Source organism: Protobothrops mucrosquamatus, unplaced genomic scaffold (assembly GCF_001527695.2).
Source record: "Protobothrops mucrosquamatus isolate PMUCROS unplaced genomic scaffold, P.Mucros_1.0 scaffold77, whole genome shotgun sequence".
NCBI classification, from domain to species: domain Eukaryota; kingdom Metazoa; phylum Chordata; class Lepidosauria; order Squamata; family Viperidae; genus Protobothrops; species Protobothrops mucrosquamatus.
In genome coordinates this window covers 618,295-637,476 of record NW_015386454.1, presented here as the reverse complement: position 1 = coordinate 637,476, position 19,182 = coordinate 618,295, and the positions used below count along the sequence as shown (strand labels likewise).

Genomic DNA, 19,182 nt, shown 5'->3' with positions numbered 1-19,182 from the left:
TCAGGACTTTAACCTTATCCTCATGGTTAAACAAATTTTCATTTATTCTCCAAGATTTCCTTTTTTTTGATGGCCAATCTCTATCCATACCATACTATGGTCAGTCAAAGTTCTAGGGAAAATTTTAGTTTTGTTACAGTCAGTAAGCAAATCAGTCGATGTCAAAACAAAATCAATCCTTGAGAAAGACTCATGTCTATGAGAGAAAAAGGTAAAGTCACGTTCATTCATATGTTGTGATCTCCAAACAGCCGCCAACTCCAAATCTTCCATCATTGCAAAAAAAGATTTAGGGAGTCTGGAAAGGGCCACATCCCTAGAAGTTGTCTTTTTATCTTTTGAAGTATCAAGTACCCCATTCCAGTCCCCCATAACAATCAAAGAATTATAATCCATAGCCACAATTTTCTGATGTAGTTGTCTATAAAATTGTTTTTGAGATGACAGTTGATTAGGAGCATAAACCCCCACTATTAAGCACTTTCTTCCATTTAAATTTATTTCCACAAATAAAAAACTTCCTTCTTTGTCAGCTTCTTTTAAGATAGGTGAAAGATGTTTCTTTATATATAATGCAACCCCAGCTTTTTTTCTAAGAGCAGGTGCAGTAAACAAATCTCCAAGCTTAAAATTTAACAATAGTTTTTGATCTTTAGCCACAATATGAGTCTCTTGTAGACATATGATATCATTATTAAAATGTCTTAAATAATGAAAAACCTTGCATCTTTTGTGGGGTGAATTAAGCCCCCCCACATTCCAAGATGAAATTTTAAACATTAGCTGATTTCAGTCCTATAGCGATACTTGAAGCATAAGACTTGACAAAAACCTTAGATCGAGCGCCACCTACTGGCTCAGAAGTAGCAGGTGGCGGGCTATCAGCTGTTGGGCGGGCTGTCAGTTGTTCTTTCTCCTTACGTCTGTGAGCTGCACGAGTCATTCTTTGTTCTTTTCCATCATCTTTAAAATGCCCGTTTGCATCCTTAGCACCGGAAGTAAAAGGGAGGTCCACAATCAAATGCTCAGCTGCATCAGTCTTTTGAGATGTGTGTGGACACTCTGCTTGCAACACANCTATAGCGATACTTGAAGCATAAGACTTGACAAAAACCTTAGATCGAGCGCCACCTACTGGCTCAGAAGTAGCAGGTGGCGAGCTATCAGCTGTTGGGCGGGCTGTCAGTTGTTCTTTCTCCTTACGTCTGTGAGCTGCACGAGTCATTCTTTGTTCTTTTCCATCATCTTTAAAACGCCCGTTTGCATCCTTAGCACCAGAAGTAGAAGGGAGGTCCACAATCAAATGCTCAGCTGCATGCAGATATTCTTGTTTATGGTTAATAGATCAATTTCTTCTGTTATGAGATGTAGGGAAGTCAAGAAGTGCTAGTTTTAGAACTATAGAATATTTCTATTTACCTCTTGAATCTATAACAAACTAATGATTTTAGGGCAACTTCTTCCTAATTGTTTATCTGCTTCCTAACAATGGAAATGTTTACGATTGTAATGGACAACATTGTTAGAAAATAGTGGGTATTTCCTATAATTTTAGGAAATTGAAGTATATGTTAGTCTAATTTACATTTAATGATAAACCAGGTTTTTTGTAGTTTTAATTTATTTGAATATTTGAACTCACTTCGGACAACAAACTGTAGTGTAGTTCTGGCAAAATATCACTGTTTGAAACTGAGGTTTGATGCACCAATCAAGTCTTTTATTATAAGTTGTTTTCTGAAGCTGGTTCATGACTCGTTTCTGATTTGTGGGATGCTCAAGCCTCTTGGCAGTCAATTGAGATATAAGCCAAAACATCTAAAAAGGCTGAACTGTGCTCTCTGACTCTTCCTCTAAGAATTTTTTCCCCCTTGCTCTGCTCCTCTTTGAGTACAACGAAGAGGCAGGCCCCTAATTTCCAAATCTGAAGGCATATATGTATGTCTTGCCAAAGCTGAATAGAATGTCCAGTTTACAGAATGAAAAGTATAAATGCTAAAAAAATAATGAATATGGGATCCTCACCCCTCACACATAGTTGCAACAAATAAACTACAAAATTATCCCTCACAAACATACTTTTAGCAAAAAAAATCACAAATTCATGGAAGAATAAACCTTTAAAATGCAGACAAATTCACATTCCATTAAAAGTACTCAGAAACACAAATATCACGTTTCCCCCACTTCATAAATAAAAATGATGCACTATTGTCCTCATCTAAAATATACATGTGTGCAAAAATTACATTTTAGAAAACTTCCTACATATTTCTGTTTCTGGGGAAATAAAGGGACGTGTATTGCATTTTTCAGCAAACATAACTTGATATTTTGATATGTTTGGGTTATTTAGAAATTCTTGCTTTTGTACGTCTACAAAAACTAGATGAAAAATCAGAAATTGAGCTAAGAAGGCAGTAATTTTTTTCTTATCTGCAAACTTTACTATGACTTATTAAAAATATTTAATAAACTTTGCCTTAATAGTTTCTGTTCTAGGCAAATTTCAATTTTCTTTTTCTTTTTAATTCTCTTCCTTTTTCTTGCTGTTCATATAGGTCCTTCCACTTCTTTCTCCTTTTGTTCTAAATACAGAAGCAAATCAAAAACACCAGCAAATGAACAAAAAAAGCCTGCCGAGGTAAGGCTTTATATTTTGATTCATAGTGTTTTACTTTAATAATTTATTTACTAACATACCTCAATGTTTGCTGCTTCATATCCCAATCTTTTTTGTTTACTGCTGAATCTATATTAATATGAATGAACAACTAATTTATTATATTAGACTTATAATTTATAAAATTTATTTCAGGATACTAACAGTTATGTCAAACTAAATTAAAGACATTGGTTTATAGTTGCCGCAAAAAAATCATAAAATCGAGTCAGTCACGTGATCGACCCATTTTGTGATGGTTATGACTTATAACTTTAATGGGCAGGCTCCATTACAGTTGTAACTTGAGGAATATCTGCTAATTGTAAAGTTCTGGGATCAATTCAAAATTCTGGTCATAAGTAAATGGCAAAGCAGCAGGATAAATGGCACTGCCTTATCAAGATCAAATCTGTTTGTCCAGTAAGAATATTTTATGATGATGGCAAATCCTCTCCCATAGAAAAGCCACAGGGCTTTGGCAAGACAGCTGGCCTTGTCTGTAATGGCTTGCATGTTGTGGAACACTGTTCCTTTTGAGGTCTGTAGCACACCATTCCTTGTACAGCTACCAAAATAATTTTATTTCACTGTGCTTTGAATCTTGTTGGACACATATCTCCTTTGGACACATATCTCCATGCATTGTGTTGGGGTGGTTAATTATTTCCTGTTGAGTTTTGGTTTTATAATGTTTTTTTCTGGTTGTAGGCCGATTAAAGTCCTTAGATTGAGTCAAGTTATGAAAATGTAAATAAATATTAGTTGTATTTCTTCTACTAATGCAGAGATAGTAAAAAAAAACATTAATTTTGATGCCATGCTTGCTGTAAGCTTAATCATGTGGTTTGGAAGGCTTTTTTGTATAGTACATTAGTAATTTTATCATTAAATTAAAAAAATGAAATTTTAATTAATTATTTCTTTATCTCTTTATCTCTTACTATGCCTTCAGGTGTTTCGAAAGGACCTCATAAGTGCCATGAAACTGCCAGACTCTCATCATATTAACCCAGATGAATATTACTTGTTTGCGGATACCTGGAAACAAGAATGGGAAAAGGGTGTTCAAGTCCCTGCAAGCCCAGAAACTATTCCAAAACCTTCTCTCAGGTATTTTTTTTACATGTCTGCCTTACTAAAGCACATAATTTTGTCCTTCCATCCCAAAGAAATATTAACATACATCTTACTATCCCTTACTAAGGGATAGTATCAGCTGCAATATATTCCATTTTGTAGAAATAAATAACATGTATTGCTTCAATTATGCAGAAAATAATAAAAAATAAATGAAGACAGAATTGAAATTTTAATCCAGAGGGGAATGCCTGAGAAATGCTCTCTTATAAGCAGAACTGACTGTAGCAATTTGTACAGTTTACTTCAGCAGGTCTTTTTTGCAGTGATTTTTAGGTTCTGGTGCTTCCCCAAAAAAGTATCCTGTGAAATCTTTGGACTGTTAGCTCCCCTTTTTCCAAGCACCTTGTTACTGCATATGGCCTATGGATGTCTAGAAAACCATCTTTGTAACCAGTTTGTTCTGCAGTCATATCCAGAAAAACCTCTGAATGCTTATCTAATTCCATTTCATCTAGGCATGCCAGGGTAGTTCTATTTTGACAGATGACATCTTAACAGAATAACAATTCCAGATGTTAGGATATACCAAAACCAGATAATTACAATTGTTTATTTTATTACCTGTTATTGTTAGGGCATATAACTATTGTCCTTGTCATCAGACTCCTATTTCAAAGCTGATCTAATGTTTTTGTATATATTTAATGGCCATAATTCAAGGCATATTTTAGGAAGTACTTTACTGTTATTCAGTACTGATTTTGTTTATGTTTTTGTTTAAACATACTACTGTGGCACTGGTTTGGTGGTGGTTGAATGAACCAACAAATATTGGTGATCAAATACTGTAAGTTATCCATAGGTGATCCTTTAGTAAATAACAATATTATGAAAAATTTAAAATTGTTAACACTGTCCTTTGGCCTAAGGGTCCTGAAGAATGGAACACTTTGTCATTATTACTTGATTTTTAAGAATTCTTCCACCAGAGGATTTGTAGTTCACTATAATGTTTTGCTGCTTAGAATTGTAGCAGAAAAAGTAAAGCAAGTACTTTATACACGGCCCAGAAAGTACATCCATTGTTCAAGCCAAGAGTCTGCTGAACCTGGCTACATCAACATTCTAGAATTGGCAGAATCAATGTGTCGATATGACTTGGATGACATGGATATCTTCTGGCTTCAGGAAGTAAATGAGGAACTTGCTGAAATGGGTGAGAAACCAAAAGTAATAATCTGTTTAACATTTGATAATCTAACAAATGTTCTGAAATAAAATATACATACAATGATATTTGGTTCTATCATTCTTTCCCAGTATTATAGGTTTGTAAAATTTAAAAAAAAATACTGGATAACTTCTGGTCTATTGAGTCATCCTTTCAGAGATATTTTCTTACCAGATTCCTCAATGCTTTCAGTAATAACAAAACTTCTGTTGTACTGCCTCATTGGAAAAGTTGGGATACATTCGGAGATGTATCTGTCTTGAAAATAATCCACGTTGAATTGTATAGCACAGTGATGGCGAACCTTTTAGAGACCGAGTGCCCAAACTGCAACCCAAAACCCACTTATGTATCACCGGGTGCTGGGTGGGCGTGGCCCACTGGGTCGACGTGACTACGGTAGTCACGGCAAGACTGGGTGGGCGTGGCCAGGGTGGGTGTGGCCACCTCGATGTTGCTCCTGGGGAGGGATGCCTGTTGGGGCCAGGCAGGGTTGGGGGAGATCCAGGAGGTCTCTGGCGGGTGGGACAGTGGGCAGGAGGCTCATTATGCAGGGTGAGGCAAGGGGGGGCAGGGCAGGGGTTACGGTTAGGCCGCTGCTGCTTTTCCCCCCAGGACAGAGCACCCCGCCGCTGCTCACACCCAGTGGCGAAGGTGGGAGGCAGCGGCAGGGTGTAGCCCAGGTGTGGCTCAGCAGCAGTAGCAAAGCTCGTCCTCCCCACTCAAGCGACCACCAGCGGCTTGGCTCCATCCGAGTTGAAGAAAACGGAGGCGCAGCAGCGGGATTGCTCTCAAGGTGGGCGCACACGAGCGAGTAACGCACCCGGCTCTTATTGTTTGAGAGCAATTCCGCTGCTGTGCCTCCGCTTTCAACTCGGACGGAGCCGAGGTACCCAAGCTGCTGCACCGGCTGCCTCCCCCCCCAAGCAGCCATGATTCCCCCTCCCCAGCCAGCCAGCCACCATCCCCTGACCTACTCCTTGCCTGACCGGCCAACTGGCACAAAACCTCACCACTCTTCTCCTCGGCGGTGGCAGCCTAATGGACCTGAGCAAGCTGCTGGCGGGGCCGGCCTGAGGCATGGGGGATAAGGAGAATTTTCGCTGCCAGACTCTTTAACTTCTTAAAAGTTTACTTGATGCAGAATGCATATCCTTCCCTTTCTGCATCAAGTTAAACAGTCTGGTAGCGAAAATCCATTAGGCTGCCGCTGCCACCTGGACACCTGACCTGCCCAGCACAAAGGAAGCAAAACGGCCGGCTAGCAAGCCCTGCATAGAGGTGGTAGAGCACACCCACGCCCAGCAAGCCAAAGGCTATCCCGAGCGGGGAAAGCCGGATCCCCATTGGCGCCATGGCCCCCCAGTCCCAGCCAGGATTGCGTGTTCCCTTGTTTCTGCTGGGCATGGGCGGCCATGACATCGATGGGGATCCGGCTTTCCCCGCTCGGGGTGGCCTTTTGCCTGCTGGGCGTGGGCGTGCACCTCTACGTGGGGCTTGCTAGCCGGCTGCTTCGCCTGGGCGACGGCAGCCTGATGGACCTGTGCGAGCTGCTGGCAGCAGTAGCTGTGCCCGTGCCCACAGAAATGGCTCTGATTGCCTCCTATGGCACACGTGCCACAGGTTCACCACCACATCCAAACAGAAGAAGAAATGGTTTATGACATTTTGTGTCTGTCATAAACTATTGTATGATAATTTTTAGAACATAACATAATTTATAAAATTTGTCAGTTCCGCAGGAGTCATGGGTCCCAGATTTTGGACACATTCTGTAAGTTAGCCCATATGAAGTACCTTAGTTGAAAATATTTATTCTGTGATGAACGATTTCACCCAGTTAATAGTTACAGAAAAGATAGTTTAGTAATATATAGGTCTACAATTTGTTTTATACATAAAGATATTAATATGAATTGTAAAATCATGGTAAGTGCTACTAAAAATATACAGGCAATCCCCAAGTTACGAGCGTTCACTTAACGCTCGTTCAAAGTTATGTGATGAGCACCCCCTAGTGCTTGCAAGCAAGTCCTGAAGTTACGAATATTGCAGCACCACGGCAGTCATTTGCCCTTACGAGCGACCGCAGTAGCTCTGCAACATTCACCCTGGTTATTCCCTCCCCACCCCCGTCCCGGGTCTCTTAGGCACCAGGCCTTTAATACTCACCCCACAAAGATCGAGATCCTTTGCTTTCTTGGCTGCTCCAGGCCTTTGGCTGGTTCATATAGAATGGAGGCCTAAAGTAATGCAACATCATGCGAGAACAGTGGGGTGAGATTTCACGCTACTGATCTTGCGTGATTTCATGGTACTTTAGGCCTCTGTTTCTCTGCAGCAGAGAATGGAACCGAGGCTGGGGGACACTTCCAAGTACCTCCGGAGGCTGGATTGGGGCTCTGGAGGCCTTTTCTAGGCCGCTGCAGCCCGGATCTGAGGCTGGGAGATGCTTCCGCGCCCCTTCAGCGCGATCCGGGCTCCAGAGGCCTCTTCCAGGCTGCTGCCACCCGGATTTGAGACTGGGGAACACTTCCACGCCCCCTCTGAGGCCCTATCTGGGCTCCGGAGGCCTTTTCCAGGCCACTGCTGCCCGGATTTGAGGCTGGTGAATGCTTCCGCAGCTTTCCTGCGGCCCGATCGAACCTGGAAAATGCCTTCGGAGGCTGGATTGGGCTGCGGCGGGTTGTGGAAGCATTCCCCGGCCTTAGATCCAGGTGGCAGTGGCCTGGAAAAGGCCTCCAGAGCCTGGATCGGGCCACAAGGGGGATGCGGAAGTGTCTCCTGGCCTCAGATCTGGGTGGCAGCAGGAACCACAGCAGAGAGGAGATGGATCTTTTCCAGGTGAGTCCAGTGCGGCAGGAAGGGAGGGGTATCTTAGTGGGTTGGGGAGGCCTTGGGAGCCTGTTCCATCACTAGATCCTCCATGGCCTTCCCCACCCTGAGATACCTCATGTTCGCTTAATGAGCCACGTGCGTTTTAACGAGCAAGGGAGTAATTTCGTTCAAGATACGATATTCACTCTATGAGTTTTCGAGTTACAAGTTGAGTGGGCAGGCTCCATTACAGGTAGTCCTGTATCAGCTAGCTTAAAATTAGTGGCATCCAGTAGAGTACATCATAATTCTTAGCAATCATGTGCTTAACAGCTTATTTCATTAGTTTGAATTATACAAACTGATGTAGTAATGGTTCTGATTCTTGCATCTGTTAGTGACAAGTTATTTTAAAGACATTGCCTCCTGACTAGAGCTGTATTCACCTGCATTTATATCTGTCACAAACGGCCCTTTTCCTCCATTCCTAATTGGACAGGCTATAGTAACAAGGTTTTTGGGACTCAAGGCAGTGTTATAAGGCACAATAAGATTTGTATATGAGAGTCATCTGTCTTTATAAAACCAGAATGTAAGCTTGCTGAACACTTTTTTTAAAGTGGAGTTTAGAAAATACCTACTAAATGTAGATTGGGTTAATTTGAACTATTATTTTATTATTATTTACATGAAGTTTCTTAGTTTATTGATAGGAGGCTTAGAACAATGAATTATCTCTTATCAGGTCAGGATTACAAATCAAAAAAGAAAGAAATATGAATATTATGTAATTTTTGGAGGAAGGTATTTGGCCCAAGATAGAACAACTTTGTTTTCTACCTCCTTTTTTTTTTGAAAAAAATCTTGCCCTAATATCTTATCTTCTTCATTATTCTTGGCATTGTGATTTTTCACCTTTCTTCCCATGGTTATGGTGGACAACAACTAATTCTACAAACAAAAAACACTCTGATAAGCCAAGTTAAAGTGAAATCAGCATCATGTGTGATGCTAAATGGAAATTATACTTGGAGAATGAAAGATTTGAAGAGACATAATTGGGGCACTATTCAGTGTAGCAATTTTAATGGTTATTTTTACCATTCGGCAGGATATGGACAGCTTGATGAAAATACCATGGAGAAATTGGTAGAAGTCCTGGAACGTCACTGTCATGAGAATATGAACCATGCCATTGAAACAGAGGAAGGGCTTGGTATAGAATATGATGAAGATGTAATCTGTGATGTATGCCGATCTCCTGATAGTGAAGATGGAAATGATATGGTGTTTTGTGATAAATGTAACATCTGTGTGCATCAGGTTTGTTAGGTTTAATTCTTTGCCAATATGAATGCAACATTCAGCCTTTTCTTAAGAGTAAGGATTTTTAAGTGTTTTTTTAAATATGCTAAGAATAAGGAAATGAAATTTTGTTAGGAAATGAAATTTTGTTATGTAATCAGATTACTATTAAGTATAATAGAATGGTACACTATAAGCTCTGTTGTATCAGTAGTTTTGGATAGTTAGTGGTAACACTAGCAGAACATTGTGTCAATAATATATAGAAAATATTACTGAGTACCAAAATGTACTCTGATGAAACATGCCATTTGGAAATATCCCTGATAGAGTACAAAAGAAAATAATAGCAATAAAAGGAGAAGACTCCAGAGTTCCAAAATTTATCATAGAAAATATAAACATTATTATGAAACAAACGGAAAATGTGAACAACAGCATGAACGAAGTGAATGAAAACTTACAGTAAATCATTGTTGTAAATTGTCATAAAAGAAGGGATGTTACGACAAAATTTTAGAACTAGGGGAAGAATCACATTTTAAACAAAAGTGAAAATATTCAAAAATGTGTCATAAGTCAGGAGAAAAAATTGAAATGCAAAGAAAAATTGATAGGTGATAGACATAGTGAAACTGAAATATTGGAAGCTAAATATATGCATTAAAAAGAAATGAAATTACAGTATACACAAACTATGAATATATTACATACCTGGAAATATACCTGGAACAACTTTTTGTATTGTATTGTATTGTATTTGTTTGTTTAGCTGATTTATATAGGTTACATTTGGGACATTTTACAATAAAATAGATAAAACACATATAATTAAAAAAATAGAAACCCATAGCAGCTGCCATTAACATAACCAGAACCAGCTCCCTCTTGGGACTCCACATTGAGACACAGACCCAACTTTTCAAAGCCTTACAAAAGGCAGGCACTATAGCAGAAAAGGCTTGCCTGGTCTCCACCAGCTGTTATTCCTCAGCTGCTGGTATCCAGAGCATGCTCTTTGTCAGATTGAGTAAGTAACCCGGTCCCAAGCCATACAGGTCTTTAAACATAACTACCAGCACCTTGACCTGTACCTGGGCACACTGGAAGCCAATTCAGTTGTGGTACATTTGTTGAATAACTGGCACCATTAACAAGGACAGCCCCATATAGAGCATGTTGCAGTAGTATGGTACAGTCCCCCACTACATCATGATATTATAATTATATAAACATGGATATACCTTTCATGTACAATATATAGTGGAGTAAATGTAAACAATTTAAAGAATAAAAGGCGTAGGATCTGATTATTCTGTATATGTAAAAATATTGAATATTTATTCAATTTATATGCCACCTATCTCACTATAGAGTGGCTCAATAAGATTGCAAATTAATAAAATTGTGATAGACACTTTAAAAATTCAACGTATTGTACAATACATGAACTATGGATGAGTAGCTAATATCTATGTTTGCTATTCTGTCTAAAACAAACAGCATAAAGATGTAATGAATCTCTATGATAACTTTGGTGAGTCATGTTTTTAAAATGTTCTTCCAAACATAAACGAGAGGATTTTTCAGAAATGTGAAACTATTTTGAGCATAGCATAACTTGGATATAGGAATGTATTAGGTAGCAGGAATGTTCTTTTAAGGATATAAAAACTAGTAAAACATTGTAGAGATATGAAAGTGGATTTTTATGTATATTGAGGATTGTATGAAATACATTATATTTAGTGGCATTAAATATATTGAAAAATGCAGGGTTGGTGGTAGAAACATATGCATCATTATGAATTTATACTAGAAACAGCAGCTTTTAAAGTTGAAGAAAAAGAAGAAAATTATTTCAGATATTATGTGTGGTAAGAATGTGCATTACCATTGTTGATCTTTAAATTCAGTACATTCTGAAGTTATTTTCAAAAACTCTTCAGAAGCATGCCAAGAAATACAGTAATAATTTATTCAGATATTGTTTTATTAGTAAATATTGAGCAGTGTTTGCAAATGTTAATCAAATTTTGTGAAGAAAATAAATTTTCAGAAGAAAATAAAAGTAATTATCATAAATAAAATCTCTGAACTAAGTATTACTGTACTGTATGCATATATGAAAGCACATACAGAGGGTACAATGTATAAAATATAAAGATCACCATCCTAGCAAAAAAAACCTACATCCATGGTTTGGCAAAAGTACAGTTTTTGGACAATAACATCAAATAACAAACAGCATTGATTATTGCTGACTGTTTCAGCAGGAGATGGGACTAAAAGAAGTAAAAGTGATAAAGCATGCAAATCCAACTTTCAGTTACATCAATAGAACTGCTGGTTTCAATCACTGGAAGTAATAATTTCATCTTTGTGCAAATTACCTCAGTTTAGGTGCAGTCTACAGTTCAGGTCAACATATGGGGGAAAAGAAGTATTAAACTTGAGTTAAATGGCTGTTCCTCACATCCTTGGGAATATACTTTTTTCTATCCTTGAATGGGTGGAAAGTATGCTGATACAGAAACATCGTATCTTAATATTCCCCACAACTTAACTTTTGCTGCACCTTCGACTGGATGGTCCACCGAGTTCAAAATTCTTTCCCTGTCATATAGCGTCCTTACATTGTCTGTCCACCAATCACATTCTAGAATGTATGGCAGAGGAATGTACAAATGTTCATTTGCCATTTGCCCTATTTTACTATTAGTCACTCACTACATTAGCAATGCTACTTTTAAAAAGCATTACATGATTTCCAGGCCCCAGGAGAAGGGTCAAGTGAAAAGAGTCACAGAAGGCATTATCTGGAAATCAGCAGTAGAGTACTTCTCTGTCTTGCTTTAGCTCTTGCCAGAAGTTGAGATCTGAACAGCAGTTATTTCTTCCTGTGAATGTCAGGCAAGGTGAGTACAGTCCCCAACTGGGTCAGACGTAAAAAGACAAGATTTTGTCTTTTTAGTATTGGGGAGAAGTCTCTGAATGCCTCTTCTACATATGTGCTTTGGGAAATAATCCAGGATTTCTGAATAGATGTGCCTGGATTTGTACTGTCTATATTGATGGGCATTCAGATCTTGAATGCAGCCAATGTAATGGTTAATCTTGCGCTTATCATAGAGGGAAGAGAAGAGTATTTCTGAATGCGTCTTGGCTGAACATATGTCTGCATTCATGTGGAGGCTGGGCAGCCATCTCTTGGAGAAAGTTTAAATTAATTCTTACATTGAATAAGGAATTAGATTTCCAAGTCTGATTTTATTAATATTTTTAAGAATTCATAAAGTTATTAAAGTTATCTTTTGAAAGGTCTATGAACAATGGGAAAGAAATAAGACAGAAAGCAATGAGTTTCTAAACTTCATAGAATGATCCTGGTTAATAATACTAGAACACTCATGAAAAGAGTTCATTTTTTAAATTTATGCTTGGCCAAGAGTGCCCACTAGTGGATAAAAGTAGAACATTTCAGATGCAATTACCTGTATACAGTCTTTTTGAAATTCTTTACTCCTAAGATCAATTAGAGCAGAAGTTCCCAACCCCTGGGCCGCGCCAGCAGCGGATGAGTGTGCGTACATGTGCAGCCCCACTCAATGAGCAGAGGGTGCTCACACAAAGCTGTGCACGGATGCCTGCCCCTTGCACAAAACCATCCCTCTCTCTCGTGCTGGGCCGTCAACCCAAAAAGGTTGGGGAACGCTGAATTACAGCACTTTCCCAGGTTATTTTATAAATGGTGTAAAAATTTAAAAATCATCCATAGGTACCATAAAAAAGTCCTTTCCTAAATCAATAATACTTACGAAAGGAATCATTCATTTATATTTGTAGTCTATTCCTTGTTTGTATGTATTTATATTGAAAAAAGGGACTGGTAGTGAAGAAAGTTGGTACCCAAGTTCCATTCTGAGAAGCCACACCTATGCCCTTTATGGATATTTCATTTTTATCACTAAGAATAAAATATAATTTATTAATGAAAAAGTGATTTTTTTCTGATCATTGTGTTTCTGCTTTGAAAATAAGTGTGTAAAAATATGCCGTGGTTAAAACGGATAAAGGTAAATAATATAAAGTATACTTCTTTCTTATAGAAAACAGTGTTTTCTTTTTTATCTCCAGGCATGCTATGGCATCCTAAAAGTTCCTGAGGGGAGTTGGCTTTGCCGTACTTGTGTTTTAGGTATACATCCTCAGTGTCTCTTGTGTCCAAAGAGGGGTGGAGCTATGAAAGCTACAAGAACGGGTACTAAGTGGGCACATGTGAGTTGTGCTCTCTGGATTCCAGAGGTATGAATATACTAATTACATGCCGTCTTTTCATCTACGCTGTTTATATGTAAGGAAAAGATTCTGTGATACAAGAAGCATAGTTTAACAACAACAACAACAACAATAATATGATGATGATGATAATATTGGAAGGGATCTTGGAGGTCATCTAGTCCATCCCCCTACTCAGGCAGGAAACCCTATACCATTTCAGACAAATGGCTGTTCAGTCTCTTCTTAAAAACTTCCAGTGTTGGAGCATTCACAGTTTCTGGAGTCAGGTTGTTCCACTGATTAATTGTTCAAACTGTCAGGAAATTTCTCCTTAGTTCTAGGTTGCTTCTCTCTTTGGTTAGTTTCTATCCGTTGCTTCTTGTCCTGCCTCCAGGTGTTTTGGAGAATAGCTTGACTCCCTCTTCTTTGTGGCAACTCCTGAGATATTGGAACACTGCTATCATGTCACTCCTAGTCCTTCTCTTCATTAAATTAGACATACCCAATTCCAGCAACCGTTCCTTATATGTTTTAGCCTCCAGTCCCCTAATCATCTTTGTTGCTCTTCTCTGTACTCTTTCTAGAGTCTCAACATGTTTTTTACATTGTTGTAACCAAAACTGGATGCAGTATTCCAAGTGTGGCCTTACCAAGGCATTGTAAAGTAATATTAACACTTCATGTGATCTTGATTCTGTCCCTCTGTTAATGCAGCCTAGCACTGTGTTGGCTTTTTTGGCAGCTGCAGCACACTGCTGGCTCATATTTAAGTGATTGTCCACTAGGACTCTGAGATCCCTCTCACAGTTACTACTATTGAGCAAGGTGCCACCTATACTGTACCTGTGCATTTGGTTTTTCTTGTCTAAATGTAGAACCTTACTTTTTTCACCATTGAATTTCATTTTGTTAGATAGTGCCCAATGTTCAAGATCCTCTGTATCTTAAGCCTATCTTCTGGAGTTTTGGTTATTCCTGCAAGCTTGGTGTCTGGGTGGCCCGCTCGCCCTCGGCCATGCCGCTCCATGCCGTGGCGCTTCTGCGTCGTGATCGGCCACCTCAGCAGAAGCAGCAGCAACAGGAGCCGCAGCGCCCGCCTCCTCGCCGCCCTCCTGCCCCGCACCTCACTCCACGTGGCCCACCCCTCCTCCGCCAGCACCCGGCCTCGTCGCCCCACCCCGCCGGACCCCGGCCTCGGCGCCAGCATGGACAGACCCGCCACCTGGAGACGGATAGAGGAGCGGTGTCTCGGTTCCTAAGACCATCGGAAATATGTGTTTTCCGATGGTCTTAGGCGACCCCTGTGAAAGGGTCATTCGACCCCCAAAGGGGTCGCGACCCACAGGTTGAGAACCGCTGCTCTAACTAGTTTAGGTGAGTGCTGTGTGAAGCTCTCACCTCTCACCTCTTTCTTCCCAACTCATCTTTATTTTAACTTCCAACTAATCTTTACTTTAACTTCTAAATAATACTTTGCTATCCTCTCTATTTTATCTTGAGTATTTCCCAACTAATATAAATAATATCAAAACATTTTTGTTGCAAACAGCAACCAACTTATGAGTGTTATAAACTGAATTATTCCATTGTCATATCTTCTCAAGTTATAAGAATCTTTTAAATCTCACAGCTTGTTAGTTATTAATTCACTATGAAGCATTATTTAGGTTTATTAAGACTGTTTAATCTCTGGAGTATAAAAATAATCTGTTTTCCTTGTGATTGAAATCCAATTGGCATGAAAGTGACCTCCCCATTTATCTTATTTTTCTTTTGAGTAATTCTTCTATTAGAGATTTGAAGGCCTTTGTTCTTTGTAGTGTGACAAGACTGTTATCTTGGAAAAATAACAGTTTATTTCCATTGTAATTTATCTTTTTTAGTCCTCAAGCTTTTTTCTTTTACCTTATTACAACTCTTACAATTATATTTCTTGATTTTTGTAATTTGATTGGACTTGTGAGAGAATATGGGGCATTTTCTTCTTTCTCCATCACCATTTCTTTACTACTTTACTACTAGTTCAGGGTGCTGACTCAGCTGTCTTTGATTCATAGCTTTAATTCCTTTACCATGTTGAGGATGGCCCTCCTTAGACATCTTTTTTATTATTAATGTGCCCAGTTAGTTGGACTTTAATTAAATGTAACTGGCAGACATCAGCAAAAAGCTGGGTCAGGATGAGTGCAATTGGTTCACCTTAAGGTCTTCTCCAGGGGCTAGCCACACCCAACCAACCTAGTATTTTGTTGGACACATGTGATGCTCAAAACCTCAACTTCCTTTATAAGCCATGGTACACCCAGTGAGCCATAGTGATGAAAATCTGAAGTGCAGGTGATATCATGATACAAATCCCATCCTTGGATATCCTTTCCTTTCAATTTGATGCTAGTATGGAAATAGTGCTATTTGTATCATGATTATTATTCCATCAGTTCCCTCTTGTGGCTGTTTATATAATATTTATTAATCAGTTCTATTCAGAGCAAAAAAGCTATAGTATTTTATTATATTTTTACTGTATTAGCTATCCTAAGAACCTTGTCAGAAATTAATTAATTTCATTTTAATTTATTAGTATTTTCAGCCTCCATTTATAAACTTATCCCAGTACCTTTACTACTGTGGCTTAAATGTTTTGCTTGTTTTGCAAAATGCTAAAGTAGAAAAATATAGTAGTTTTGGATGTTTTCCATTGTAGGTAAGCATTGCTTGTCCAGAAAGGATGGAACCGATTACAAAAGTGTCTCACATTCCTCCAAGTAGATGGGCTTTAGTTTGCAGTTTATGCAAAGTGAAAACTGGTGCTTGTATCCAGGTATGTGCTGATTTCTATGCTGTAATCCTTGAGCTTAAAGAATTGAAATGGTTCACTAGCAAGCATATCTCATTCTGATTGGTATCAATATATTTCTCATAATATGAGGAAATAATACAGATTTAGCAGCCGCTTTGTTCTTTGGGAAAAGAAAGTGGACATTAAACAAGTTAGTTAGGCATTCGTAGGATTATGGAGGGTTTCCAATTTGATAGGGAAAAAAGAGATTTGGCATGTGTGTGGGTGCATATGTTCACTGTTGGTACATGGTTTTTTCTGGGAGTTGTGGGTCACATACAGAAAAACATGCAATTTCTTTAAGGAGATAATTTGCTTAAAAGTTCTGTTCAAATCTTGAACTGTTACTAACTCTTTGTGTGTCAGGAAGCGATTAATTGTTTAGAGCGATCTAGTTTTGGGGGGCAATTTAGGAGGAACTCCAGAAGTGGTCAAGTGCATTACCGGAAGCAGTGTTTCTTGATTTTTTTCTGTGATAGGAGGCATGGGCCACTATAATTATGAAAGCTTTATTAAGAGGATTTTCAGTGTCTGTTCTGTTGATGCTTGATTTGTTTTCATTCAACAGTGCTCTGTGAAGAGCTGTATCACTGCCTTTCATGTCACATGTGCCTTTGAGCATAGCTTAGAAATGAAAACAATCCTGGATGATGGTGATGAAGTCAAGTTCAAGTCATATTGTCTAAAGCATAGCAAAACCAAGCAAAATTTGATACTTGATACAGAGAACCTCAAGAGCACAGTAGACCAGAAGCAAACTGAGAGTGAGAAAACCAGTTTGCGTGCTCAGAAACTTCAAGAACTGGAGGAAGAGTTCTATTCACTTGTGAGAATAGATGATGTTGCAGCAGAACTGGGGCTTCCGAAGCTCACTGTGGACTTGACCTTTAATTACTGGAAATTAAAAAGGAAGAGTAACTTTAATAAACCATTATTTCCTCCCAAGGAGGATGAAGAAAATGGCTTGATTCAGCCAAAAGAAGATAGCATTCATACTCGAATGAGGATGTTTATGCATTTGAGACAGGATTTAGAGAGGGTAAGTAGTTGATGCTTTTATAAAGGAAGCTGTTGCAATAAGAAAAAAAATCTGTACTGGAGAATGAGGGATAGAGTAATAATTAAAATGGAAGATACTTTAAGAAAATCTTAAAGGTTGGGAAAAACTGCATCATTGATGAGATTTTTACTTCCCTTTTAACTCTCATTTTAGAAACTGCCTCCAATAAACAGGGAAGGGACTAATCTGGTTCTCAAACATGGCCACTGATAATCTTTTTATTGTGGACATTTAAAGTATCCAAAAGAATGATTTGTGAATGGATAGTAAAATGGGACTAGAGTTATAAAGAGGAATATTTTGAAAAATTGGAGTAATTTAAATGGATTATAAAGAAAGTACTCAGGAGAACATAAGACTATACAATATTAACTGCAAGATAAACTGCAAAGTTCATAAATGAAAGTTATCTTCCTGAGATCCTATATTCCTCTGTAACCAGATGGGTGTCTATTTTTGATTCCTGAAAATCAAAAGAGATTATTGTCAGGTGAAGCAATTACTTTTGTGCATGGTTAATTACAATTTGAGTTCTAAAAAGAATTGTTTTAAACAAAGATACTTAAATATAATTTGAATCTTTAGATTCCATTTTGGTAAATAATTTTAAGTATACAGATATAAATCTCTTGTCAAGGAATTTATCCTTAATGGTTTAAAAAAATATTTTGCAAGCTTTTTCAGGTGCTTGATTTTGTGTTTTCTGTAGGTAAGGAATCTTTGCTACATGGTAAGCAGAAGAGAAAAAATAAAACTTTCTCATAGCAAAGCACATGAACAGATCTTCAATTTACAAGTCCAACTTATTAATCAGGAAATTGCTGCAGGTAATGAATGCATAACAGACATTTTCTATATATTCATATCTCTCTCAACCTTTGAAAACCCTACGTTCACTGGACAGTAATCTTAAAATTCCTTTTCATGAGTTATATAATACTTATATGCTATAGTTCAATTTATGTAATTGTTTGTATTACATTCACTGTGCAAATAATTCTGGATAACAATAGAATATACTAGAATGTGGGAATAGACATCTGGTGAAGCTTTGTTTCAGAGAGAATCTGTCTAGAATTGCACATCAGATATGGAATCATCCCTTTTCTCTGTATCCTACCTTCTATTGTTTTACGAGGCCTGGCCCCAATTATTCCTTCAAATTAATATTTTTATTGAAAGGTTATCCAAATCTATATTCTTCTTTTGCAAAATTACCCCCAGGTATGTCTAGTTTAATGAAGAGAATGATTAGGGGTGACATGATAGCAATGTTCCAATATCTCAGGGGTTGCCACAAAGAAGAGGGAGTCAAGCTATTCTCCAAAGCACCTGAAGGCAGGACATGAAGCAACGGATGGAAACTAATCAGAGAGAGAAGCAAGAAATAAGGAGAAATTTCCTGACAGAACAATTAATCAGTGGAACAACCTGCCTCCAGAAACTGTGAATGCTCCAACACTAAAAAAATTTAAGAAGAGACTGGACGACTATTTGTCTGAAATAGTATAGGGTTTCCTGCCTGAGCAGGGGGTTGGACTAGAAGACCTCAAAGGTCCCTTCCAATACTTCTACTACTACTATTACTACTACTATTACAATTATTATTATTTATAGTGGAGCAAAAAGATCTTGGTCAGATCAGTCCTTGATATCCCTGAGGCTCTTTTACATCACCCCCATTCAAGCAGTCTGCCTTGGAGACTGCTGGATTTGGATAACCTCAAGATGTTCCTCAATAAAAGAAGACAATTATACAAAACTGATATTAAAAATGAAACAAGATCTTGAGACTTGGGGGAACCTCCAGTTATCACTATTAGGCAGAATCGCATTGATTAAAATGAATATTCTACCAAGATTATTGTATTTATTTCAAACAATCCCAATAAAATTAGAGAAAC

At 38.3% G+C, this 19,182-nt stretch overlaps 1 protein-coding gene across 1 annotated transcript in view; it reads left to right on the top strand.

Moving 5' to 3' along the window:
• Window positions 1-19,182, top strand: part of JADE3 (jade family PHD finger 3) — a 54,421-nt gene that overhangs the window by 31,294 nt on the left and 3,945 nt on the right. The window contains exons 3-10 of the mRNA XM_015812269.1: window positions 2,562-2,644; window positions 3,618-3,775; window positions 4,771-4,961; window positions 8,905-9,116; window positions 13,236-13,403; window positions 16,084-16,200; window positions 16,787-17,257; window positions 17,988-18,181. Coding sequence (XP_015667755.1) covers window positions 2,562-2,644; window positions 3,618-3,775; window positions 4,771-4,961; window positions 8,905-9,116; window positions 13,236-13,403; window positions 16,084-16,200; window positions 16,787-17,257; window positions 17,988-18,181 — 1,594 coding nt within the window. The remainder of the gene's footprint in view (window positions 1-2,561; window positions 2,645-3,617; window positions 3,776-4,770; window positions 4,962-8,904; window positions 9,117-13,235; window positions 13,404-16,083; window positions 16,201-16,786; window positions 17,258-17,987; window positions 18,182-19,182) is intronic.